Source organism: Asterias amurensis, chromosome 1 (genome assembly GCF_032118995.1).
Source record: "Asterias amurensis chromosome 1, ASM3211899v1".
NCBI lineage: Eukaryota > Metazoa > Echinodermata > Asteroidea > Forcipulatida > Asteriidae > Asterias > Asterias amurensis.
The window spans coordinates 10,169,374-10,197,352 of NC_092648.1; the positions used below are offsets into that span (position 1 = coordinate 10,169,374).

Below are 27,979 nucleotides of genomic sequence, written 5' to 3' on the forward strand. Positions count from 1 at the left end.
CTACGTTGGGAATTTGAGTACGAGTAAAAGTGTTACCAGGTCCATGCAACATCCCGATACCATTACTTGGATCTCCATGGTTAACATTGAAATGAAGGATGTAGGAAAATTATTTGTAAAGAAGAAATTGTTAATGACTAATTTCTGATTTATACTTTGGGTTTTTGTATCTATTAAAAATGATACAACAAAACACAGCTTCAATAAAATTACAAATGGACCTTCTTACATGAAGTTATGACTTTAAAACCATGAGTGGTGCACCATCAATACACACTGGGAAAACTGGGGTGTTGAATACTGAGACCGTAGGTGTTGTCACATAGGCCAATGGTGTTAAAATAACACTAATGTAATTGATTTTAAAGAAATGGGTGTTATTTTAGCACTCTATGGTGTACTATTTTGATTCTCATCTTGGTATGTGACAACATCCGTGGTGCGGATTTAAACGCCCCAGTTTTTGCAGTACACTTGAACAACATTGCTCGCTTAGTTAAAGGAACACGTTGCCTTGGATCGGACGAGTTGGTCTATAAAAAGCGTCTGTAACCGTTTTTAAAAAAATGCATATGGTTGGAAAGATGTTTTAAAAGTAGAATACAATGATCCACACAAGTTTGCCTCGAAATTGCGTGATTTTCCTTTTATTGTGCGAACTAACACAGTCGGTCATTTATGAGAGTCAAACATTTGACCGTGTTAGTTTATACGAGGTAAAAGGAAAACCGTGCAATTTCGAGGCATGTTTGTGTGGATCGTCGTATTCTATTTTTACAACATCTTTCTACCCACATGCATTTTATAACAAACGGTTACAAACGCTTTTTATATACCAACTCGACCGATCCAAGGCAACGTGTTCCTTTAAACAACTGTTAACATGAAAACTGGTAAGCTGTTTAGCTAGGTGTGGTTGGGGAACTTGAACTTCATCTGTTTTTTCGAAATACAAATTGTCAGAGTATCGTCTTGTTATTTAAAAACATGCACTCCATAAGTCCGCCCTTGCACCATAAAGGTTTTAACCAACAACCTTGAAACTATGAACTGCAAAGTGTCACAGAAGCTGATCTGTTATTTCCAGTCATTGTTTATCAATATTAAACTTACACATACCTGGATTCAAGATAACCTCCTAGGTTCAATGACAATGTTGGACATGAGTATAATATTACCCTTTTGGTTTCGATTTTGAGCGTGCCAGAGCATTGAAGTAGAATATTGTTTATAGTCATTTCATGTATCTACATTGTAAGGCAATGCTTGTTTGTTTGTTTTGTTATCCGTTTAACTGTAAATTATACCGAACAATATATTTTTTTCAGGTCATTTAACAAATGACCTGATTTTTAGGGGTTAAAGGCAGTGGACACTAAAGGCACATGACTGACCGACATGTTTCTAAACTACACGTACAGTGTCTAGAAAGGTTTTACTGGGTGCGTTTAGCTTCCCTGGGTCGACCCCGGCCTGCCCCCGGTGCGTTCGAATAGCTTTGGGTGCGTTCGAATAGCTTTCGGTGCGTTCGTTTAGCTTCCCTGGGTCGACCCCGGTCTGTCCCGGTGCGTTCGAATAGCTTTGACGTCAATCCAGGGGCTCACCCGGGTCAGCCCAAAATGCCCTGCCTGTGGAGTGGGTCACTTGGTGTGGTCCGAGGTGCATGACGTTACAACGAGAGGGCGAGTGTGATCGTTCGATTAGCCTCTGTAAAGGGCCCACCCGAGTGGGAACCACGGGGTCGACCCAGGGATCATCGAACGGCACCTTAATAGCTTTGAAGAAAAGTATGAAATCAATCAACAGTACAAAGGAGGTGTTAACTTTTCACACGGTCTGCACGCTGCAGTAACCATTGACAGTCGTGTAGTATTTACAAGGGGTGAGGAATCGGATGGTTTGAAATTATTGTTAATTTTCACAGTATAAAAATATTTGAACCATTTTGACAAAAATTGCATTGACGTCATTCCAGGGGGCTCACCCGGGTCAGCCCAAGTACCTACTTGTTGTGGAACGGGTCACTTGGGGCTGGCCCGAGATGCATGACGTCACCACGAGAGGGCGAATGGTTGTTTGATTAGCTCTTGTCAGGGGCTGCTTTAAAAAAAGTTGATTCGGCCTATACAAGTGTAACTTCTTTTTTTAACAACCTAGAAACTATGAACTTCAGTCTCACAGAAATGATCCGTTATTTCCAGTCATTCCGGTACCCGGATTCAAGTTATAAACTTGGATCGTTGACACATGTTGGACATGAGTATATATAACATCATTTTTTTTCGGGTTTCAGATCAGAGGAGCGTGCCTGTCCATTGAGATAGCATTTTGTGCCGTCATTTCTTGAACCTACAATCATCTGACCATGTCTACTTCTACCTTCGCTAGTTCGATGCTGCTGCTGAGTGTACTTCTCGTCGGTGAGTGTTTTGTTGATTCAACTTCAGCGTATTATCCACATTATGACTCAGTTATAACAAATCTTAGTGTAAAACAAACATGATTATTGAGTATTGTTAGTATCTTGTCAAATACAAAATAATTCATAAAAATTGTACTTGATTGAACTTTTAAAAGAAGACACTTTTGGCATGGTCGTAACATGAACATTGAATTTCCGATACAGTTACAAGCTACTTTACCCGCTTTGGGTGAAAATCTTGTCCAGTCACTCACTCATTCTTAATCAATGTTTTGTTGAGTGTTGAAGAAAGAACAAAATGACCAGAACGGGACTTGAACCAATAACATCCAGATTAACGTGCCGGCACACTACTGTGAGCTGCTTAGCCCTTGTGGCGGTCTCCTTTTGTTGTTTTTACATTTTTGACGGATGCTGTTTATTTATTGGAGTTATCGGACCGTACCTTACATCGGACTTGCAAAGCCGAAACGCATTTCGTTTTCATTCAACATTGTGTTGTTATTATTATTATATAATATTTACTCTAACCAGCTCCGACCGGGTAGCTGGAACAGCTCTCCTGTTTATGTTCAGAGACCCAGACTATAAACAACGCCCATCTGTCATATTTTATGCAACAATGATAAATGGCTTCCCTGATTCATAAACAAACAAACAAACAAACAAACAAACGAACGAACGAACGAACGAACGAACGAACGAACGAACAAACAAACAAACAAACACTTAAACCCACTTAAAACCCTTGATTTACATGAATGGGCTTGGTTAAATACGCTCAATTCGGTTTCATCTGGCATACCATTTATACAAAGTATGCTGACAGAGTTTTGTCTCGTCCCCTCCTTACCAAAGCTGACTAACCCCCTTGTTGATTGACATCCCCTCTAGGACACGTGGCATGGTCCAACTTAGGATATCGTGCCATAATGAGCTGGCAATGTATACGATGTGGTTTTGAAGGCAATGAAATATAAAAGTATGTCACTATGTGCTGACACCGGCCCACGCTGCAGGGTTTTACACACAATCTCAAATATTTTTATAAACATGGAAGTGAAAATCTATTTTTTTGTTTCTTGTTGCAGGAATTTGTCTGGCCCATCCAATCAACAACCAGGAAACCCCAGGATCATACTCGGGCGGTGAACATTAAAATGCAGTCTAAATATACCTCCCTTCTTGCAAAACTGGTGTTTATCTTATAAGTTTAAACTAAATAATTATTAAACGGGATTTAAAATTTAATAAATTGTCAGTATAAACCATTTAATTTAATTGCTTGTAAAGTAGTCAGCCCCAATTGCGACTTTAGTGGACTGTGTACTATACCTTGCTTGAGCACAAAACATTCAAGCCTGTTATGAGCACAAATGACAATCATCAACTTTACTAAAAAGCTGCAGTTTTATTTATGTTCATCCTCCATACTGTATCATAATTAGAAACAGAAGATCTTGATTTTAGATTTAATGTAATAATTGTTTTATTGACTTATTTCAGGACCAGCATGTACCATTGGACCGTTGGGAATGGAGAGTGGGGCAATCCCTGATGGGAGTATTACTGCATCATCATCCATTAATTCGGCATATTTACCTCCACAAGCCCGACTCAATGAAGGCAAGTCATACTCCATTTCCGTTTAACTGCAGGCAGAACTTGCTGACTTGATCCACATACTAGTCTTATCTACTCACTTTACCCCTCCTGGTTCAAGTTTAACCTGTGCATGGATCTATGTCCTTATGTATCTTTGTGTCCGAAATTATAGTGTTTTTTTTTGGTGTGTACGAACTAAGGAAGAGTATCTAGGACATACATTATTATTATAATGTGGTTTTATTTAAAAAACTGCTTATTGCATACTACTGGCTAAACTACAAAACAGTGTACATTCAAATTAAAAGGAGTACAAAAAGCTTATTTAAAGTAAACCGTATAATAAATAAAACAGAGAGGTATTTAGGAAATCAAAGCACATAAAAATATTGCACAAAAAGAAGCACACTGACCATGGAGGCCATATACCAATTAAACTATTAGGTAATAATGGAAGTGGCCTCAGGGAAGTGTTACATTTATTATGTTTGCGACGAAATAATCGAAATATACCATTTGTAGGAAGTGATGATCAACTTTAAAAATAACATTTCATTATGGATAAGGGATTTATTCTAAGTTCTGCTTAAGCAAAGCATTCATCGGCGAAGTTTGTTTTCTAAAAAAAAAAAAAAAAATACACAGGAAACAGTCACTGGTGGATACCAGATCGAAATGCTGTAGCAGACTCTTGGATTCAAGTTGATCTAGGACTACCAGGCCCAGTTGTTACTGGACTGATTGTACAGGGTTTTTCAACGCAAAACATGGAAACCTTCAGCGTTAAGTACAGTTCAACGGGAGAATCTGAAAGCTGGCATGACTTGGAGAATGCGGACGGAGATATCATACAGGTCAGATACCATTTCTTGTATCTCCCTAGTCTTGATTAGCGACGCTAGTGTTTGATTTAGGTACCTTTGTTATTTGCGAGTGTCGACTGGTTCGGAGGGTTTGGTTTATACAGATATCTCTTTTCCGAGGGACTGGGCAATTGGACATATTGGATTTATACAAATATCAATTCTCTGGACTCGAGACCGGTCCATATGGATTGTCTACATTTTTAAATATTCATTTTCAACAACAACAATAATATATATATATTTTCCTTTATCCCCGATGCAAATTTAACATCTATTATAACAACAATAATGTTTTCCAAAAAATGTGTTTGTATGATGTTTATCCTAACTCTGTAGGTAATTGGTAGACAAAATCGTGTACGATGACTACTTTTTTTTTTTTTTTTTTTACTCTCTTACGATGTTTGTTTTAGCCAAATTGACACAATTGTTAAATATTGTACAATTTTTTTAATTATAATATTCAACAAAAACGCATGCACGTAAAACAACCCTGTCAATGGTAAGATCAAAGTTAACACTTGTTTACTTGCTCAAGACACTCTTATTTAATCGATTCTCTCTTCAACGGGTAAACGGATACTTGGTAAGGGCAGGGAACGATTTAGCTTGGCTATATAATCCCAAGGGAGCTGACATGGGCCAGTGATGGGGAATGTTCAAGCGCCATGAGTGTCACTGGGTACTATAATATCAATATATTATTTGATACAAATTAACCTTCAAACAAAAACTCACTGTTTTTCTCTTTTAGTTCAACGGGAATGTCGCTGGTGGTGAACGAGTAACTGTCACCTTCCCTGAGATATTGAGGACCAGATTCCTTCGAATAATGACACTGACTTGGACTACTTCTTATCCTTACTTTGCATTTGAAGTTCTTGGATGCCGAGGTAACGTTAAAACTCGGCATTATGCTATATAAAAATGTCAAATGAGTAATTCTTAAAACACATCACTGTAGAAATTTCTTGACGCTCAAGAATAATATTTTCTGGATCTTACATGAAGTTAACGGTTAAAAGCTGTTATAAGTTCAAAGCACAATTTGTATATGTAATCCATGCTATTATCAAAAACATCAAACAATTTAGACCTTTAGAGATCTCGGAGTCACCCTTGATCACCATTTAACCCTACACAAACACACCAAGAACACATGTCGTTCCGCTGCTTGTTGGAATCCACAAGATCGGAAAGCTTGGACGCTACTTAGAACAAAGTACCACTGAACGACTGGTTCATGCTTTCACTACTTTTTACCTCGATTACTGCAACAGTCTCTACATCAATCCAACATTGCTCCCCTCCATTACAGAACTCAGTGTCTCGCACAGATCACATCACATCAGATCACATAAATCAGATCACATCACTCCCCTTCTGCGCTCCTTACACTGGCTCCTTGTGTCTCAAAGGATCCGATTTTAAGTTCTTACTATTGCATACAAAGTTAAACATGGTCTGGCCCTTAAATGTATCTCAGAATGATTATTCACAGGATGCAACCTACGTCTCGTGTTCTCCGATCATCAGCTACTGCCCACCTGGAGTTCAACTCTGGTCCTATATCCCCCGCACTCGCTACAGAAAATGCGCCTGCTCAATGGTCACACTCACTCTCTGATGGAATAACCTTCCCGTCCACATCCATGCCTCAACTACACTGGACTCATTTAGGCTGCTCTCAAGACCAACTTTTTTAAACCAATCTAATTTAGTTTAAGCTATTTCATTCCTCTTAAAATGTTTTTTTTTTTATATCAAGATAGGGCAAGACATACTTTCTTAGGTGTGATACAAACATTGTATTGTTTTATTGAAGATGGTATCATCCGGCTAGCTGGAGGTGATGACGCACTTAGAGGTCGAGTCGAGATTTACCATGACGGTGCTTGGGGTGCGGTATGTGATACAAACTGGGACATACAAGATGCGACTACTGTATGCTGGCAGCTTGGTTTCCTAGAGGCAAGTGAGGCAAAGAATGGATCATTTTACGGAGCGACAGAACTTCCTATTGTAATGGATCGAGTTGCTTGTAAAGGGACGGAGCCATATCTTTCCTGGTGCCCATTTCTTTGCAGGGAAAATGATCCATGCACCAGCACTGCTGGAGTAGTTTGCAAACCAAGTAAGAAATGTTTTGTTTTAAATGTTTATCATCTGTGAGTCGATGGAATTGTGGCTGTTTTTGTGAAGACTATCAGAAAGCCTTCGACGTTTGAAACTAAAACTATTTTTACAATTTTATGCTTCAATTTCTCAAATCGATATCTTCATTATTTTAGGTAATAACCGCATCGATTGATAACTCGAAGGATGAGTTGTCAATAATCTTTCTTACAAAATACGTCTCTTAGTCTTATTTTTTTTTTCCAATTATATATACAAACAAACCTACGCCTACTAAGTTGCCCGCTTTGCTATACAAACTCTGGTTGTTTATATACGTAAGCACAATCCGGTTGAGTTTACTCTTTATTATTTTCTAGTGGTTTTAATGCAGAAAATTTCAAGCTTAAAACTGATTGTGGTAAAATTGTCTACCCCTCTTTCCATTTCGACTCGGCTACATTGTTTCTATTCACTCTTCCCTATCTTAACAAGACACTGTAAGGCTTGTGGACGGACCAACTAGGAGAAGTGGAAGGGTTGAGGTCAATGTGAATGGCACTTGGGGTGCCATCTGCGACAATGAGTGGGATTTGACTGATGCTGGGGTCGTCTGCAGACAGCTGGGTTACCCTGGTGCCAGGCATGCCAATCCGGGTGCTTTCTTCGGTCAAGGGAGTGGTCCCAACTTAATGGATCGGGTTGTGTGTGACGGTTCCGAGGCCAAAATCACAGAGTGTCCATCACATTGCTGGGAAAAACCAAAGTGCAGAAATACAGAAACTGCCGGAGTAACCTGTTATAAAGGTAATTACGGATGTAGCCAAATGGTACTTAACAAAAACCCGTTGCAAACCGGAGCCATCATCATACTAATATATTTCAAATTACATGTGGGAAGCAAGTGTAGTAGCACGACCTTTTTCGTAAGGAGCCTAGCGAAATATTATGGACTTCCCTGCTCACACTAGACTGTTAAATTATCTTGTGTTAACTTTAATAATGGAACTGACGTAGTAACAATTTTACTAATACTTTTGTTTGCCTATTGTGTTCAGATAAGAAAATCAAAGGTTAAAAATAAAAGACTTTGTTTTGTTTTGCCGGGGACTTGAACGGTCTTTACACATTTACCTCTCCTTTGCAAACTCTTGGTGGTGCACTTTTTCTTCTAAATAAAGCCAGTTATTTGTTAACCAAGTCAATATACAAAATTAATACCACTACAAACTACTTCCCAACGTTAGACTCATTACCGTGGTCCTCGCAATAAGGCGTTATAACAATCCGTTATACAACCCTTGTCTATTTATTATTGGTTAATTAATTTGAAATGCAAAATAAAATTTAATTTAACCGTGAATGGCGATACTTTACTCTGGAAAATTCCCGTTTCCAGAATTTACCCGGCCTACTTGGTCCCAGAGGCCTGACCCAGTTCTGTGTTAAGCCAATTGTATAAAAAAATACTGGGATTATGACTTGGATTCTTCCAGTGACCTGTGTGTTCTTAGGGTGTAAAGAAATGTACAAGGCTTTTAAGTCAATTTCTTTTTATTGAACTTCATGACACCACAGTTTAGTGCCATCCATGCACAAACCTCTGTGAATCAACAATCCACAACTTGCATGTCTGTGAGCATTACATCTTCAATCTTCAAACGTTGCTCACACCCTCGAAATAACCGGTTTAACTTTTTCAAAACACTATTTTGTCACGTTACTAAAACTATCTAGTAGCAATATTAAGTATTAAAAACTCGTTTTGTTTTTTGCCTACGGGAATAATTTTCACATCACAGGTTGGCGAGAATCGGTTTACTTCTTGCAGGAATCTTTGCAGTAAATTTTAAGGTAATTATATTATATTTTAGTATGGACAACACATAACAAGAAAAACGCGTTGTTTTAAACTAATCAGAGACATACTGTTAATTCCTCTTGAAAGTAAGTTTTCTTCTGCTGAGAGCCTGCAGATATCAATCATAAAAAACTCAACTCAGTCCATAAAAAATAAATCTATTTCCAGGTGACTTAAAGCTTTTTGTCAAAAGCTGAATAATATTGTTTACCATGTGCGAGTCAACATTTTAATAAATTAGAATAAATTAGCATATCTTTACGGAAGCGTATTGCTGCCACGTGAATAAACAAACCTGCAATCTTCGGGTAGGCGTACATAATACTTTATCGTGTACGTACACGATGTACGCGGTTAGTCTGAGCTTCCCGTGTACGTACACGACAAACCAAAACTTATCGTGTACGAAGACGGTAACTCATCGTGTACATACACGATACAATTTTATTGTGTACATTTATACACGATAAGAGATCATGCGCACACGAACTAGTATCGTGTACGAATTTAGCATGTACTAACACGATAAAATATCATGTATGTACACGACAAGTATCATGTGCGTACACGATAAAATAGTAGGTTTTTATTCATGTGTCGGCATTAACCTTCCATAACTCTTGTACCACATTGTCTGAAGTAATATTTTTCATTACATTCACTTGTCTATTTTCTTCATTGTATAGAAACCGTGAAGGAGCTTGGAACGCCAATGCCAGTGGTTTTTCAAAGTTAAACATCACACACGTCATGGTCTGCCTAACTTTGGTAAAAAGTGTTATTTAGGACCTGTGCATGGACGTTTCATTTTATTCGTAAGAATATATGTAACAATGAAACGGAGATATTAATTGCTTCTTATAATCAAGCATTGTTATTATTACACGATTACAATCATTAATCAAACGTGTACCGTGAATAATATTTATCAGTATAATCAGTAAAGATAGGAGGCTACTCATTTCTTTGTAGTGGGGGTATACTGTACTTCAAGTTAGGATAATCGTCTGTCTGGAGTACACGGTGGGTCTGTCCGTTCAGAATGAATGGCATCAGTTCTGTACGATTAAGGGAATGGGGATTTGTGAAGAGGCGAACTAAAGCATGGTCTGTAAAGGAACAGTGTAGAGTGACGAGAGGTACTAAGACACCGAAGCAATTAATTTTGGTTAGGATGAGAATCACATCAAAATGATTTATCTTCTAATGAGAGGCTTTTGAGACGAAAGAGGGCGTCCCACTCATTGCTCCTTTTCCTTTGTTCTCAACTCTCAAGTTACTTATGAACACAATACCATCTTATCTCATTAAGCAGGTCTATCTTTGCACACAATGGATACAATATATTAGGACAAGAGAAGCAAAGTATGATTTAGTGCATCTGGTTACAGAACTCAATCAGAATGCAGTTGGTCCAATACGAATTCAGGATAAAGGTTTGAGTGGAATAACCAGGCCCTCTATGCATAGGGGTTATTTTCGTTGCATGTCACAGGAGACCAAACAGAGATGTGTCTGCATGGTGATAGTCTTTAACGTTTTACGTATATCTAAGTATTATTACATACTCTAAACTTTAGATAATAAAAATGTAGAAAATGATAACTATAAAATGCAAGCCTAATTTCATAGCACTGCTGACTATTTAAACAAGTTGTGTTTTCGTTTTATTCCAAAAAGAAACAATCAGAAAGCATGACTTAACCACAACATAAGGACTTTCCTTACCTGTCACAGACGAAATCGTAAAATGTAAAGTAAAACGGTTCACAGTCACAAGGTGACTCCGGACTTCAACAACAAACTAATTTTCATAAAACACGTTCTTTTTTCAGAATAAGTATATTAAGTTTTATTAAAAAATGTATGCGGAAATTGAAGAACAGCAAAGCAAATTGTTTACAAAGCAACAAGAAATACTGAGTATTAGTTAACATTTTGAAATTTTGAACAAAGATATTGACAAAATAGGGACACCGCCAATACAGGGCTAGATAGCTCAGTTGGTAGAGCGCCGGCACGTTAATCCGGAGGTCATTGATTCGAATCCCACTCTAGTCAATTCTTTGTTCAACCCCAAAAATCATTTTGATAATTCACTAGAACTACGAATTTCAAAGGGGTTATTTAAGTGGGCAGATCTAAAATCACATATTGGGATTTAACTGGTTAAACCTTGGGCAATGTTATACACTGCTAGTGTTAAAGATTGATTGCATATGACGTCATTGACCACCATCTTTGATTCAAACAACAAGGGACAAAACAGCGCACACGAGTACACGTGTTGCCCATAACTCCCAGCCAATGATAGCCTTTCATGCGTGCCCGTTTCACCAAAGATGGCGGCCAATGCAAGGTTTATATACTTTGTAATAGGGATGTTGACCTGTAAAAGGCAGAGCTGGTGAGAATAAACCTCGCTTCTTCATCGGGTGGGAACGATTATGTCAAACTAATCTCATGTGTATTAATTAATTATTGTCTATTGTGTGATTATTGTTAGTTACGAAAGGGGTGTGTTCCTCTGTAATCCACCAATACACCCAATACACCCAACCAACCAAACAATCCACTCGGAATCCATCATCAGGTCCCATCCACCGCATAATATTTAGTTCAAGTGCAGTTGCAACTCAAACCAGCGTTTAATCTAAAGGCAACTGAAAGTGCGAATAAGAAGTATCTATAGTCAACTTGTGTGTACACCAATGTGTAAAATCTCCTCTGGCAGTGTTGTTATTTCGTTCTGAAAAGAGTTAGTTGTATTGACAGTTCGTACAGTATACCGTACTCGTCTTCAGGAGCAGTCTGGGTGCAAGACGTCCCTGTTCTGAATGGGATGTACACGACCCATAACGTCTGCGATCTGCTCATCACGAACTGCTATTAACAGAGGGCGCTATCACTCCTCCACGGTATAGACGATGTGACCGTTGACGTCACTCGAACAAAATTACATGATTCGCGCTCATACCGCCTGGCAAAACCTTTGTGTTTTTTGGCAACCAGCTAGAAAGTGTATGCAATCTTACCCTGACTATGCGTCTTTTTGCCCGGCGAAACATGACGTATACAGTGTTTTGTCAACAGAGGGCGGTTTGAATGTAAACATAGGTCACATCTATACCTTAAAAATGAAGACTAGATCATGACTGTGTACTAGATCCAGATGGTTAACTGGTATTGAATGAAGCAACTAGAGATAAAGAAGAGTGGTGGAATTGGTTGGCGATTTAATGGAAGATGGTCGTATGTGAAATGCATGCATGGTGACAAGGAGCAACTCAAGTTTCTCACTTAGGCAAATTAATAAGGGGTAGTTAGATGATCAATGGGTGTCAATAAGGTGATCAATACAATGGTCAATAATGTCTTTAAGGTGATCAATATGTGTCAATAAACTGATCAAAAAGGAGTTCCACTGAAAAGATAATTAAAGGAACACGTTGCCTTGGATCGGACGAGTTGGTCTATAAAAAGCGTTTATAACCGTTTGTTTTAAAATGCAAATGGTTGGAAAGATGTTCTAAAAGTAGAATACAATGACCCACACAATGTTCTAAAAGTAGAATACAATAACCCACACAAATTCGCTTCGAAATTGCGTGGTTTTCCTTTTACTTTGCGAACTAACACGGTCGGCCATTTATGGGAGTCAAAACTTTGACTCCCATAAATGGCCGACCGTGTTAGTCTACGATGTAAAAAAACAACGTGCAGTTTTGAGGCGTGTTTGTGTAGATCATTGTATTTTACTTTTACAACATCTTTCGAACCATATGCATTTTATAACAAACGGTTACAAATGCTTTTCAAAGACCAACTCGACCGATCCAAGGCAACGTGTTCCTTTAAGAGAAAATAACAATTTGCTCAATACATACCATTCCTTACAAACCTATCTAATTACTTCAAATTTACAAATGACTCCTTTCTAAATAAAATGATGACTGTAAATTAATGATAATTAAAGTCAATACCACCAATTGAATTGCTTTTTTTTCTTAAATCCGATACATGACCAAACCCTATTAGCAAATAATGGTGGACACGATTTGATGAAAAGAGAGGATAGTTATGATAAAAAAAAACACAATCATGGTTAAACAATGATGGAGCAAATAATATTGTTTATTGACCCATGGTTAAACCTAATCACACAGTTTGATTTTCTTATGATAAAGACGAAAGTAGTGTTTATCTCCCCTTCTAGATGTACTGGCAACATTGATAATAAGGCATCGTGGAGGGCGCTTCTTCGAGCCCGTCGTGGCGGTTAAGATTCGCATCGTGCCCGTTAAGTGGAACGATTTCACCGCTCTGCGTTTTGTTTAATAAATCTTTTCATTTTCTAGTTTACATTTACCCTTACTTTAAATGAAGAGCAGTTGCTTTAGAAAATATTATACATAGTTTAGTTAAAATATTGACTTAAAGGAACACGATGCCTTGGATCGGAAGAGTTGGTCTATAAAAAGCGTTATGTAACCGTTTGTTATCAAATGCATATGATTGGGAAGATGTTTTAAAAGTAGAATACAATGATGCACACACATTTGCCTCGAAATTGCGTGGTTTTCCTTTTACTTTGCGATCGAACACGGTCGGCCATTTATGGGAGTCAAACATTCCCATACTAATGGCCGACCGTGTTAGTCTGAGAGGTAAAAGGAAAACCGTGCAATTTCGAGGCATGTTTGTGTGAATCATTGTATTCTACTTTTACAACATCTTTCTAACCATATGCATTTTATAACAAACAGTAACAAACTCGACCGATCCTAGGCAAAGTTTCCTTTAAATGTAACTGTTGAATGGTGATTGACCTTTTCGCATCTGGGTTAAATTGTGATGAATGACATTAGATTCACATTAGTCAGACAGTCTTTCTCGAGGTCAGTGGTGTAGTCGAGTACTTTTTGGCTGGGTACCAACAACTTGCCGGGTACCAAGAACTAAAGTTGCCCGATCATTATTCGAGTTTGTGTAGGGGTAATTGTTGGGACTCCGAGCAGGCTGACGAATATGGGTGAACTTGGAATGAAATGTGAAGTAAAATTGTTGTCCATTGGATATATTGTAGGTCATTGCTTTTCGGCATTGAAAGAATGATACAACAAATACAGTTTCAAACAAATTACCCATGGAACGTATTCTATGCAAGTATCACTTTAACTAACAACCTTGAAACTATGAACTTCAGTCTAACTAAAACTGATTTGTTATTTCCAGTCGGCGTGTTTCGATTTAAATTCCCGGTACACGGATTCAAGATCTTGGATCATTGACAATTTTGTACAATAACACATTTTTGTTGTCGGTTTTCAGATCAGAGGAGCGTTCCCATGCATTGACATATAATATAGTGCAGTCATACTGCGTATAGGACTTGCCCGTGCATTGATATTTTGAACAGTCATTTTTATGAGGACCGTGCCCGAGCATTGTGATAGAATATTCTGCCATCATTTCTTGAACCTACAATCATCTGACCATGTCTTGTGCCTTCGCTAGTTCGATGCTGCTGCTGGGTGTACTTCTAGTCGGTGAGTTTTTTTTAAATTAGCTTCAGCGTATAATTATCCATAGATGACTGAGTTGTAACAAATTAATCTCAGTGTATAGTAGGACTAAACTTGGTTTTATTGAGTATATGAATGTTATCGTGTCAAATGAAAAGGGATTCGTAAAAACATTACTTGATTGAAACTTTAAAAGGCTTTTGGTGCAAATTTTCTTCCAGTCACTCACTTTCATCATGCTTATCATCTATGTTTTGTTTTTGGGGTCGTACATTTTGAATAGCATTTTAAATTGCTAATTTTAAAGATTCGAGAATAAAGTTGTTAAATTTCATTCAATGTATTGCCCTCATTTATAAGTTAATAAAACTAAAACCCTTTGATTTTTGAGACCCCGAAATTAAACTGTGCCCGTAAGTCATTGTGAATTGTCCGTGAGACATTATCAAATAAGAAAATTTGCGCATTGTCCGTTTTGAAAGAGCATCATCTGTCAAAATGCCCTCAGAGAAAAACAAAAACATGAAACCAAACGGATTTTTTTTCGGGAGAAATGGGGCGATGAATTTTGAGACTTATAAAACTTATTACGATCGAAAAGTCATTATTTATTCTTATTTGGTTAATCATTTCTGAACAACTGTGTTCCAGCAGTCAAGGGAAAATGTGTAAGTAGTCAATCTTGTCTCCACCCACCATCTCAAAAAGTATACATGCAAATGATAATAAAACTATTATTGTTAGTGGTACACAATTATTGGGTGTAATGGAGCGATTCAAAACTTCAAGTAGCAATGCAAGATTGTTACGTTTGTAGATTAAATGTTAACATCAACAATTATGACAATTATATTTGTTTCAAAGTTATTGAACAATAACTCAATCTCGAGAGCCTTTTTGCTATTGGCTATCTAAAAAATACTGTCTTCTTTATTGTGATAGTTTATGTAATGCTGTTGAATTAGCTAGAATGCTTAACACTTTTTCATATCATTACCTTACAACGTTAACATTTTCTTCAAACTTAAAGGGAAAGTTTACTTTTGATTTGTTGAATCGTTCGAATGTTTTATTCCAATATAAATGTAGATAGGGCTATACAGAAAAACCCAACTATGAACATTTCATTAAAAATCGACAAATTTCATTTGAAAATTGCCGAAAATCTGAAGCGATGTCCACGCAGGAAGAAAAATCCATAATACTAATGCATATGTGAAGGGTTACAGCGGTGACGCTCCTTATCTTTTGTTTGAGAGATAATGCATTATCCCACTATGTGCTGATGCACTCTTACAACGCAAGTTTTTATTGTTATTACTTTTCAGCATGCGGAAACGTTGCCGCCACATGAATAAAAACTCTCTCTGATCGTGTACGTACACGATAAAGCTAAACGAATCACACGATAACGTATCGTGTACGTACACGATCTTGTTTTATTCATGTGGTAGCAACACGCTTCCGTATTTATATACCAAAACGTATACAGACCATTATAAAAAGGTTTACTGTTACACAATATGCTACAATGGAGGAATGTTGCACTTGATCCTGATTCGAAAAGAAAATAACATAGACTTCAAACCCTCAAGCTTTTTTAATAAATGTAAATAGTTTTTTTCTTCCTTTTTAACGGATTGTTTTGAATGTAAGTGTGTTGTAAACAACATTTTCGGGGATGGTATGGGTTAATAAAGCTCAGTTTGGTATCATCTAGCATTACCAATATTGGCGCGGATCCAGGGGGGCGTGGGGGCGCACGCCACTCTTTTTGTCGGGCAAAAAAAAAAAAAAAAAAAAAAAGAGAGAAAAAAAGGCGGGAGGAGGGGGGACGGCGCAAAATAAACTACATACCTGGGTATTGTTTTATAATTTTTTTTTTATTAACCCGTTGTAGGCCTACCTGAGGTACACTGTTTCATTGTGGACCACTATTATTTCACTCACAGACATTGTCTCATGAGCAATTTAACGTGAATCTGGGCGTGTGGAAAGCGTGTTTCCCAAAATGAATATCAACGCGAAACACCGGGGCCCAGTTTCAGCTCTGTTTACCGCCGTGAATTCGTCGCGATCACCAATCCACCGTCCATCGACCTGCCCTGATTTTGAGGAGGATCCCCTGCGTGCGAATAAAATCACACGCCTGATTCCTCTTGAAAATGCACGCCCTGGCATACATTTCCGGTGTAACATTCGTCGTAAAAACTGTGTTTTTCTTCTTCTTCAGTATTTCATATTAGAATAACCCTTTTAACAAATTTGTAGGTCTGTAAAAAAGTATTTTGATACCGCAATTATAAATGTGCACAACATTGATCGCCACTGACCTACAGGGTCAGCAAATTGGGGAAAAACTAGCCCCCATAAATCGGTCCAATCCACTCCGTATCCTTGGCCCAAGCACCTTTGATATAACATTCTTCCGCTTTTTGAAAGACAAAACGATCTGCATCATAAAACAATCCGTGTAATGCTTCTGAGTTTGTAGATAGCCCAACGCCTAGATTTGTTAAAAAAAAAAAAAAAACATCACACGCGTTGGGTAAAAATCAAAAGATTTTTAAGTGTGAACTTTCTCAAAGATCTTGGGAACTGCTTTTTTTCGGCGGAGCGCGCATACGGCAATCTTATAGTTAGTCTGGTTCCTTCAATTGTAGCAATTAATTGTACCATAATTGGTAAGTGGTTATGGGTAGCCGACACAAAAACTCGAAAGAATTGTTTATAAAAATGTGCTTGGGCCAAGGAGACGGAGTGGATTGGACCAATTTGTGGGGCTAAGGGAAAACATGACATTCACGGTACAATCTTACTAGGTTACTCCCCACTAAATTTGTATTTTCCCTCCTTACTCAGCATTCATCCATAATCAAGACAGCTTAAACTCTGCTTTATTCAAACACAAACGAGATTGTTCACTCATTCAGGCTTATTCAACTGTAAACTAACATTATTTTTTGTCACCAAAGCGAAATCAAAATGGCCATGGCCGGCGATCTGTTTTTTCTTAATTAAGAAGAAGTGACGATCACGTGATGTGCAGTTAATGCAACAACGGCTGTTACATGTTTACATGTTGGTTGTATAGACCAGTGCTCTAAAAATGATGTGTAGGTCTGTTACAAAATAATTGTCAACTAAAAAATCGGCCGTTGATGGGAACGCTGATTTTTTGGTCAAGTTAATTAATTAATTATTATTATTTTAAATCATGGCTAATAGTTTATTGGGTCTCAGTCCCCTGTAGCCTGGCCGTAACGTGGAGTATACCCACACGCGCACACAAACAAAAAAATCCTAGCTCATCCGTGGAATACGCTTGACGTAAGCTCAGAATTCACTGCTTCCGTAAGCGCCAAGTTATTTGCTTACGGTAAGCAGAGCCATGAAATTTTGCCCTGCACGTGCCTGGCGGCATTTTTTTCTATCCCCCCCCCCCCTTTGTTTAAAAGACCGATTTAGAAGAAACAACTTTCCCATTGAAAGCACTAACGACAGTGGCAATTTCGTATACAGATAAAAATGCTGCATGGGGATGGCGTGGTCTTTCATTCTGAAAAACAAATCACGCCCCCCCCCCCCGTTTGGAAAATCCTGGATCCGCCCCTGCAAAGTATGCTGGCCGAGTTTTGTCCCGTCCCCTTCTAGTCAACACTGACCCCCTTGTTGATTGGCAACCCACTAGAACATTAGGTACTATGCCAGTGGCCTTTGCTGCAGGGTTTCAATTGAAGTAATGGTGTATTTTGTTTTTGTTTGCAGGACTTTGTGTGGCTCATCCAATCAGCAACCAGGAAACCCAAGGATCATACTCAGACGGTGACTACTCAAACTCAGTTCATTCCTTTCTCTCTTACGAATTAGTTTGTATTATCAAAGGACATTTTTTGCAAAAAAGTAGTGTTTTCCATGTCCATCCTCAATACCAAAGCTTGCTTTCATTGAAAAGAGAAATATTGGATCATTCTAATGACTGTAGGATTGTTATTATGCAATCACTTCAAATTAGAGTGGAAAGATCCGAGTTACCAAACACCTATACGGAGCAAAAACGTGTTCGGGTTTAATACAGAACTTTCTGAGAAAACAAAGACCAAGAACGTGGACATTTATTGGCTTACTTCATTGTTTTTATTGAAATATATGAAAGGAATACATATTGTGTTACCTATAATTATGTTCAAAGAGATCTTTAAGATAATAAAAAGATAGGTTTGTAATATTATTTCTATCATTCTAGAGATCGTTGGTTTTCATTGTGGTTCCATTACCAATTAACCATTGATTGTGCGCCCCTAAGAAGTGTCGTGAGGATGCCTAGTCCGAATTTAGCCGATTTGATACGAATATCACATTTATATTTTAAAAAAGTAATTTATATCTAGAAATTTTAAAAAGCTGGTTTGTTTTGCATGATGAAAACTTCCGCTGTATGATCAGTTAAAAACTATATAAGCATTATTCACTGACATCCATATTATGTCCTGTATAAATCCCTTTAAGGGAAGGAGTCAATTAATGATGGCTTATTCATTAATTGAGTCATTTCTCCAAACCTGGGTTATATAGTCTAAATCATTTATATTATAAAATTGACCATCTAAGGAAGTTAAGACCCCGGGTTTTTATTTTGTTCCTACAATGGAGGTTTACATATCTGTATAACTTGAACAAGTTTTAAGCTTGTGTTGTAGGATAAAAGCCGCCAACCAACAATTATTTACAAGCAACTTTTTCAAAAGATGTATTATGCATTATTGTCACAATTGTGCAAAATGTTGGTGTTTTTTTAAACTGTAAAATTGTGTCTTAAAACGTTCAGAGGCACACCCTTCCAACCCCCTCCCAGCCCCCCCCCCCCGAAACAAAAGAGGGGGGGGAGACAAAAATATTATTATAAACTTTGTTATTCTCTAAACCTAGCCTTGTTCTAATTAATTTTGCTAGTTTTGTTTTAAACTAGAGAATGGAAGTAAATGAATTACCATCTAAAAACGCAAGGATGTACTTTCACTTTAGATTTTAATGTAATGATTGTTTTGTTGACTTATTTCAGAACCAGCATGTACCATTGGACCGTTGGGAATGGAGAGTGGGTCGATCCCTGATGGGAGTATTACTGCATCATCATCCCTTTCGGCGTCATATTTACCTCCAAAAGCTCGACTCAGTGAAGGCAAGCCATACTCCATTTCCGTTTAACTGCAGGCAGAACTTGCTGACCTGATCCACATACAGTCTTATCTACTCACTTAATCCCTCCACGTTCAAAATCAACTATGGGTATCAATGCCTATACATGTATCAATTATTGTGTCTGGAATGTATTTTTGTCTTTATTTGTATTGCACTATAAGGAAGTGTGTTTTAGCACACTTTAGTTTATTTATTATCTTTCTTTGTGTTTTCGACGGAAAATTCCAACCTAAAAAAACATGTTTCCTTTTACCATTTCTCATGTAAATAATATATAATTAGTCTAATGTCTTGTTTTTCTCTGTGCCACATAATTTAGTAGCAGATTATGGAACAGTTGGATGAAATGGAGTTACTCACAGCGCAAGAAAATATAAAAACACAACCAAAACACGGCTTTGTGTAGTTTTATATGGATCAAAGGAGTGTTAAAAGTTTATAGTTTATTGACTCAGTTGTAGAGCCACAGTGAAAGAACCCGATCAACAACTTCCAATTAGACTTTTCGAAAAGGGCACCAATGTAAACTCGGGACATATGTTGCCACAGTGAAGTATATGATAACCCCTTGAATCATTGATGTTTACGACGAAAAAAAGACAGACCATTTGTTCAAAAGTGACCCACTTTGATTACAATTATTATTATTTCATCTGGAATGAAAGGAATTGATTAAAAATTATGCTAACAGGTAGTATTAATTAACCCGTAACGTTAATTTTACACAGGAAACAACCACTGGTGGATACCAACTGCAAAGGATGTAGCAGACTCTTGGATTCAAGTTGATCTAGGACTACCAGGCCCAGTGGTTACTGGACTGATTGTCCAGAGTCATCCAACATTATCCATTGTAACCTTCAGCGTGAAGTACAGTTTAACGGGAGAATCTGAAAGCTGGCATGACTTGGAGAATGCAGACGGAGATACCATAGAGGTTAGAGACCTTTTCTGGAACCTCCTAAGTTGTTATTAGCGGCGCTAATTTTCTTATCAGTCACCGACTAGCTCAGAGGGTGGGCAACAAAGACATTATAATACCTATAAATAATAGGTATTACATGTGTGGTGGGCAAGTCTAATAGACCACCGGGATAGGTATTGAAAAGAGGCCTATTTTTATTTTTTATATATATATATATATTTTTTTTTTGTTTATTTATTTATTTATTTATTTATTTATTTATTTATTTTTTTTGGGGGGGGGGGGGGGGGTTCGTGGTCTCCATCTCCGCACCGCATGAAATTTTACGCACATGGATTTTTTTTATGATATACTGAATCTAAATATGGTTGTTGCTAAGCCCTAAAAATGTCGCCGTTAGTGTTTCTTTTCGTGGCAGTATTTTCTCCATCCAACAACAAGTAATTGATTTGCTGTATTTTATTTCATATCTACATACAAAAATTGCGTGGTCCCAAAGTGGGGGCTACGGTTTTGAACAATTTTAGCGATTATCCCATGGTCTATTTTTATAGTCTACAGTGTTTGAGACTATTTGAGCAAAACGGACGTTAAAAAAACACAAAAAAACCCCACATAATTAGGCCTTTGTTACACTAATAACGAATTTAAATGCATTAACATAGACAAAATTTATATATATATATATTTTAAATGGTGTCCGCTTGTACCCTGTAAAACCATATAAAATGAAGTCCTGTGTGCACGGCGAGGCTCCAAATAGTGTTCAAGTTTGATGGCAGACGTTACACGAGCAACTGCTTATTACTTATTAGCTTAATGCTTTATAACGATGAGTTAAATGCTTGTAGAAAGCAAACCTAAGTTCTGGGTGCTAGTCGTCGGGATGAGGGTCCGATTCCAGGTCATGACACTTAAATAAAATTGCTTCTCTCCACCCAAAACATGTAAGGGCAGAAATTGATTTAGCTAAGTGCGATATGGGCAGCAAAGACTATAATACTCCAAAGGGAGCCTAAGGTGGTTCAAGAAATGAAATAATTGGCCGAGTGGTAATGGGTAATAATTTTGGAGCAACATGCACATCACCAACGTCACCAGGTTACGGATTTGAGCGCTATATATTAGAGGCCAATATTATTATTAAAATGTAAACCATCAAAACGAAAACAGAAAATACACCATCGAACATTGGTAAAATCACGGGTATTTTTGTTAAACAGAAATCGGAAAAGTATGCAGGGCTAACATCTGTATTAGGGTAAAACCCAAATTAATACTATCCCAAAACAACTTTAAAATTATCGTCAAGTTATTGTTATGTTGCTCACCAAAAAAGCTCAAAGTTGCCTCACTCTGACTAAAAAAGGGAACAATTTCGTCGTATGTTTTCTTTTAGTTCAACGGGAATGTCGATGGTGGTGAACGAGTAACTATCACCTTCCCTGAGATATTGAGGACCAGATTCCTTCGAATAATGACATTGACTTGGACTAGTTCTTGTCCTGGATTTACATTTGAAGTTCTTGGATGCCGAGGTGACCTTCAAACTCAGAATTATGTTTTTAATGTTACTAACAGAGTAAATCAATAATTAAATATTAAACAATGGCTTTACTAATGGGTTTTCTATTGTTCTTTTTGCTAAATTTTCCTGTTAAAAACACCCACAAGTACCAATACATAATTATTATTAAACATGTTTTGCTTTTACCGTTTTTGAAGATAGTATCATCCGGCTAGCTGGAGGTGATGACGCACTTAGAGGTCGAGTCGAGATTTACTATGACGGTGCTTGGGGTGCGGTATGTGATACAAACTGGGACATACAAGATGCGACTACTGTATGCAGGCAGCTCGGTTTCCTAGAGGCTAGTGAGGCAAAGAATGGATCATTTTACGGAGCGACAGAACTTCCTATTGTAATGGATCGAGTTGCTTGTAAAGGGACGGAGCCATATCTTTCCAGGTGCTCATTTCTTTGCAGGGAAAATAATCCATGCACCAGCACTGCTGGAGTAATCTGCAAACCAAGTAAGAAATATTTGTTGCATTTGTTATTGTGTTTTATCTGTTAGTCGATGGTCATGGGACTGCTGTCTTGAAGCTATTAAGGAAGCCTTCTGTTATCTCAGACAAACAAACTAACGGTTATAAATTTTCGAAATGATTTTTGGGGTTGAACAAAGAATTGATTAGAGTGTGCTCTACCAACTGAGCTATCTAGCCCTATGTTGGCGGTGTCCCTATTTTGTCAATAGCTTTGTTCGGGGATGCCAGTCAGAAGCCATTCAACCGTTAACTGCCGTGTAGCCAGGGATCACACCCAAATACACTTTTCATTAGACAAGAATAAAAGCTAATGTTGCATTTATAAAATCAATACCTTTATCGAAGCCTAAGAAATATCAATAATAGCAATACTTTATAACGCGACGGATGAGTTGACACTTATATTTCTCACCGAAGACTTTTTTTCTAACTGTAGGCCTACTTGGTTGGAGACAAAACAAATGTTGCCAATAAAACACTACAACGTTTAAATCGTCGGATGGTTTTTTGAGCCTTCTTCCTACATCTTTCTTCCTTATATAAGGAAGATACACAATATTCTTCTTAACTTTTCAAAACAAAATTAAAGAAACACGCTGCCTTGGATCGGACGAGTTGGTCTATAAAAAGCGTTTGAAACCGTTTGTTATGAAATGCATGTGGTTAAAAAGATGTTTTAAAAGTAGAATATAATGATCTACACAAGTATCACTAAAAATTGCACGGTTTTCCTTTTACGTCGCGAACTACCACGGTCGGCAAACTTGACTCCCATAAATGGCCGACCGTGTTCCTCGACGAGGTAAAAAGAAAACCACGCAATTTCGCGGCATATTTGTGTAGATCACTGTATTCTACAGGGTGTCTCAAAAAAAAGGTAATCCTACTTTAAAGGGTTTTTATGGCCAGACTATTATGTTTACCAGCAGAAAGTATGGCATCAACTTAAAGCTGAAACCTTGTGCTTTCCAATGATACATTTGGTTACATTCAAGGGTCATGCATCAGTGAGCACCATTGTCTTGAAGTTGTGGTGCTTAAATGCAGTTGGTTCACTTTTGAACCCATGCCATTTTGGCCTTCAGACAGAGTGTAAACCTCGGGTTGGCACAAATGGTTCAGCTAATAACAGCAGAGTGGTCAAGAAAAGGTATGAAACCAGAAGTTTGCTGGGATCTCTCTCACACCGCTCAAGAAGCCACCCACAGAAAGTATGTCTTCTTACAAGATCAGGAAGCAGAAGTTCATGACGGATGTGAAGATGTGGAACAGATGAAAGTGAAGGTCCAGATGAGTGATCCGATTAAAAGTGGTGTGGCTCTGGAAATGCTTCTCCAAATGCATCCTGTGTAGCCTGCAAAAAGTTCTGGTTTCATACCATTTCTTGACCACAAATATTCTCTGTTCTGCCGTTAGCTGAACCATTGTGACAACCTGAAGTTTACACACTGTCTGAAGGCCAGAATGACAAGGGTTTAAAAGTGAACCAACTGCATTTCTGCACTACATTTTCAAGACAATAGTGCTCGCTGATGCATGACCCTGGAATGTAACCAAATGTATCATTGGAAAGCACAAGGTTTCAGCTTTAAGATGATGTTATACTTTCTGCTGGTAAACATAAAAGTCTGGCCATAAAAAACCCTTTAAAGTAGGATTACCTTTTTTTTGAGACACCCTTTATACCCATATGCATTTTATAACAAACGGTTACAGAACGCTTTGCAAAGACCAACTCGACCGATCACAGGCAACGTGTTCCTTTAAGCCTCACGAATATAATACTAAATCCCGTCTCGATATATTAATTGCAACTTGGGCTTCTCAAATATTTGGCACAATGCAATCAATTTCAAAACAAGGGGTCAAATTGACACTCACTTGAAACTCTTTTGATTTGGCAACAATATAGTGATTTCACCTCTTCCTTTATAAACAATCAGATGATGTAAGGCTTGTGGATGGACCGGCCAGGGGAAGTGGAAGAGTGGAGATCATTGTGGATGGCACATGGGGCGCCATCTGCGACAATGAGTGGGACTTGACTGATGCTGGGGTCGTCTGCAGACAGCTGGGTTATTCTGGTGCCACGCATGCTGAGGTGGGTGCTTTCTTCGGTCAAGGCAGTGGTCCTAACCTCATGGATGGAGTTATCTGTGACGGCTCCGAGGCCAAAATCACCGACTGTCCATCACATTGCTGGGATAAACCCAAGTGCAATAACACAGAAACTGCTGGAGTAATCTGTGTCAAAGGTACGTATCGTATGAGAAGGAAACTCAAAGAAATTGCAAACCGCATATACCAGGCTTATAATTATTTTCAAAGTATTCAAAGGTAGCTCGATACACGTGTACTGCATTCCAACGTGATTGAAGAACGCGTTCCTTTTATTATTGCAAAGATTATCGGTCTCCGCTGCACATGTTAGAACATGCCAAGTTTTTAGTGAAAGGTTGATCAACCTCGTAATGAATGGTAGAAGAATATCTAAACAATCAGTGAGTAGTGGCACGGGAATTGGATTCAGTACACAAGTTCTCTTACTAGAGCCAGAAACAAGTTTGTGAACATAACTTTCTGACAGTTCACTAAAGTCAGTATAAACAGCTGACCCAAATTGGGATGAAGTAGGTGTGTCGTTAAGGGAACAACTCACCCTCGACATGGATAACCTTAAACGGGTAAAAACAATTCACCCATATGGTTAGCAAGCTGTACATCATCAGTATGCGCAGGTAAAATAGACGCATTATTGCGGAAAAGAGAGCCTGCCGCTTTGAAAAACCTTTGAGGATACATACTATTATCTTGCATAAATCTAGTTGGTAATCCTGGCGGGCAACTTTCATTAAAAAGATGACATTGTTTTTCTTCAATTTGAATAAATTTAAATCATGTTGTGATCTAGTCAGGCGCCATTTGCTTTCAAGTTTTCTTCTCTCACACTTGGCCGTTTTATTGAACCAAGGTACCTGTGGGCGGACAGTAATCGTTTTATTGATTACTGGGGCATGACAATCAACAATAGCACCAAGAGTGTTATTGTACAAACTAACAAGACCATCTAAGTCATCCATATTTTACATTAGATGACTCAATATTACACAAATCCGAATCAATAATATCTACATTAAATCTAGCCCGATTAATAGACTTAATTTTCCTAAATTACTCTTGTTTGGAAGACAAGGAAGGTTTACTGAGTTGAAGATTGCACAAGACTGAGAAATTATTAGAAAATAAATGATCGGAAACTGGAACACCCTGAATAATTGATTCTGACACACGAGTTATAATTAGGTCCAATGTATGACCATGTACATGAGTAGAGGTAGTAACATGCTGCTGTAAATTCACAGATTCAAGCATATCACAAAAGTGAATAGCACCGAGGTTTTGAGTAGAGTCAACATGAATGTTAAAATCCACGGTTATTACAAGTGGTTCACTGGATAGTATGAGTGAACCAAAGTAAGCTTGTGTGAATTTGAATAATGGTTCTGAGATATCAATATGCTTTTATCGTTTCACGTTCATGTACTAAGAAATACAGATGTATTAAGAAATGATGAAACCATTATATGACGGCCGGGGACTTTACACTTTGAAGTTGAAATTTCCTTTGCAAACTCTTGGTGGCGCACTTTATCATACTTGAGCAATACTCAACTATCGTAATTTTTCATCAGGGATTTAAATTTACACGATCTCTAATTGAGCAGGTTAATATCACTGCACATTCCCTCTTTTCATTACCCTAAATTCCAACGCAGGCCGAATTTTCCATTTACTATAATCCACGTTCCACTCTTCACTGCGAGTGGCTGAACTACATTCTAGAAAATCTCCGTGTCAGAATTAAATGATCCCAGAGGCCTGACTAAGTTCTGTGTCAGGCTGAACTGGCAAGTGGTATTTTGTATTGGACCCAAACTTGTATTTCGGTTGTTTAGACACATATTCCGGTTCCTGGTTAACACCACAAGAAAAACTGAATGTTTGTATAAAAGGTGGAAAACATGAAATGTATTATGTTTAAAGCCATTGGACCCTTTTGGTACAGAAAAAAAAAGTTCACAGATTTACAAATAATTTACAGGGTTTACAGAAGGTAATGGTGAAAGACTTCTCTTGAAATATTAGTCCATGAAATGCTCTACTTTTTGAGAAAACGGTATAACAATATAAATTCTCGTTAGCGATAATTGCGGATTTATTTTAAACACATGTCATGACACGGCGAAACGCGCGGAAACAAGAGTGGGTTTTCCCGTTATTTTCTCCCGACTCCGATGACCGATTGAGCCTAAATTTTCACAGGTTTGTTGTTTTATATATAAGTTGTGATACACGAAGTGTGGGACTTGGACAATACTGTTTACCGAAAGTGTATAATGACTTTAAGGGAATATTCTTTTATATCCCAGGTTGGCCAGACATTTACTACACCGAGGAAGGCTTGCAGTAGATGTTCAGGTAATTATAATGTAGGAGTATAACACATCAATTTCAAAAGGTCCGCTCTTAACTATCTGTTAAAATAGTAATTATAATGTAGGAATATAAGCCCGGTTTATACTTCCTGCGATTGTTTCGTGCGAAGCGAATATCTTGCGACACAAAATTAATGGAAAGGGGGCGCGTACCTATTAATTGCGTCACTCACCACAACTCGCTTCTCTTCGCATTCAATGATAACTATCGGTCACAAGAGCCAAAGGAAAGAAACATTGACGAAAACAACCAGAACATTTCGGAACCTTCAAATCCGTTTCAAGGAACCATATAGCCCATTCTAATAACTATGTTTCTAACTGAGCGCAACTATACTGACTTAGTGTGCCTTCAAAATGGTTTCTCGTCCTTCAATTTGTTTGCTGTTGCTGTTTCTGTGATTTTTTTCTTGGCTATTTATTTCTGAACCATCTTTGTTGTACTCATGTCCTAAAATGGCGGGGAGTACGTGGGGGCAGTAAAACACATGTCCCCAAATGGCGTTTGTTTTATTAACACACACATCCGACGTGCACGGAATACCTCACTATATTGCTTGTTTGAAAAGGACATACATCTTTGTATCAAAAGCTAGAATATATTCTGTTTCCCTCTAAATACCTTATTATTGGTTGTTTAAATTGGATACCAACCTTGTTTTCTAAAGCTTACATTCTGTCTACCACTTGTGAATTCTTGTTATAAAAAGCAAAACTGGTTTAACATCAACCTCCTGTACCACGCAGCCTGCAGTAGCCTGCCAATATGATTACAACCTCGTATCTGATCTCTTTCTATAGATGAATGGAGCATGGGACGCCAATGGCCCTGGGTCTTCAAAGTTAAACATGTGTTTTATACACAAGTCACGGGCTATCTACTTCGGGCTGAAGTGAATTACTAAAGGAC

The 27,979-nt window shown here is 37.9% G+C and overlaps 1 protein-coding gene across 1 annotated transcript; it reads left to right on the top strand.

Moving 5' to 3' along the window:
- The first annotated feature begins 1,778 nt into the window (after positions 1-1,778).
- On the top strand, positions 1,779-27,979 carry LOC139945180 (uncharacterized). The gene is made up of 14 exons (XM_071942473.1): positions 1,779-1,882; positions 2,294-2,420; positions 3,514-3,570; positions 3,929-4,048; positions 4,673-4,881; positions 5,648-5,786; positions 18,163-18,219; positions 19,457-19,576; positions 20,325-20,533; positions 21,921-22,059; positions 22,247-22,555; positions 24,517-24,828; positions 27,004-27,052; positions 27,871-27,979. Exons 2-13 carry the CDS (start codon positions 2,366-2,368, stop codon positions 27,042-27,044), a joined length of 1,767 nt encoding a protein of 588 aa, XP_071798574.1. The 5' UTR covers positions 1,779-1,882; positions 2,294-2,365; the 3' UTR covers positions 27,045-27,052; positions 27,871-27,979.

What these genes read in the sequence shown, in the direction of transcription:
- LOC139945180 (XM_071942473.1), top strand. Translation starts at nt 2,366, where the DNA reads ATGTCTACTTCTACCTTCGCTAGTTCGATGCTGCTGCTGAGTGTACTT. An exon ending in ACAAGCCCGACTCAATGAAG is followed by an intron (nt 4,049 to 4,672) that starts GCAAGTCATACT and finishes AAAAATACACAG; the next exon opens with GAAACAGTCACTGGTGGATA. An exon ending in CAGACGGAGATACCATAGAG is followed by an intron (nt 20,534 to 21,920) that starts GTTAGAGACCTT and finishes GTTTTCTTTTAG; the next exon opens with TTCAACGGGAATGTCGATGG.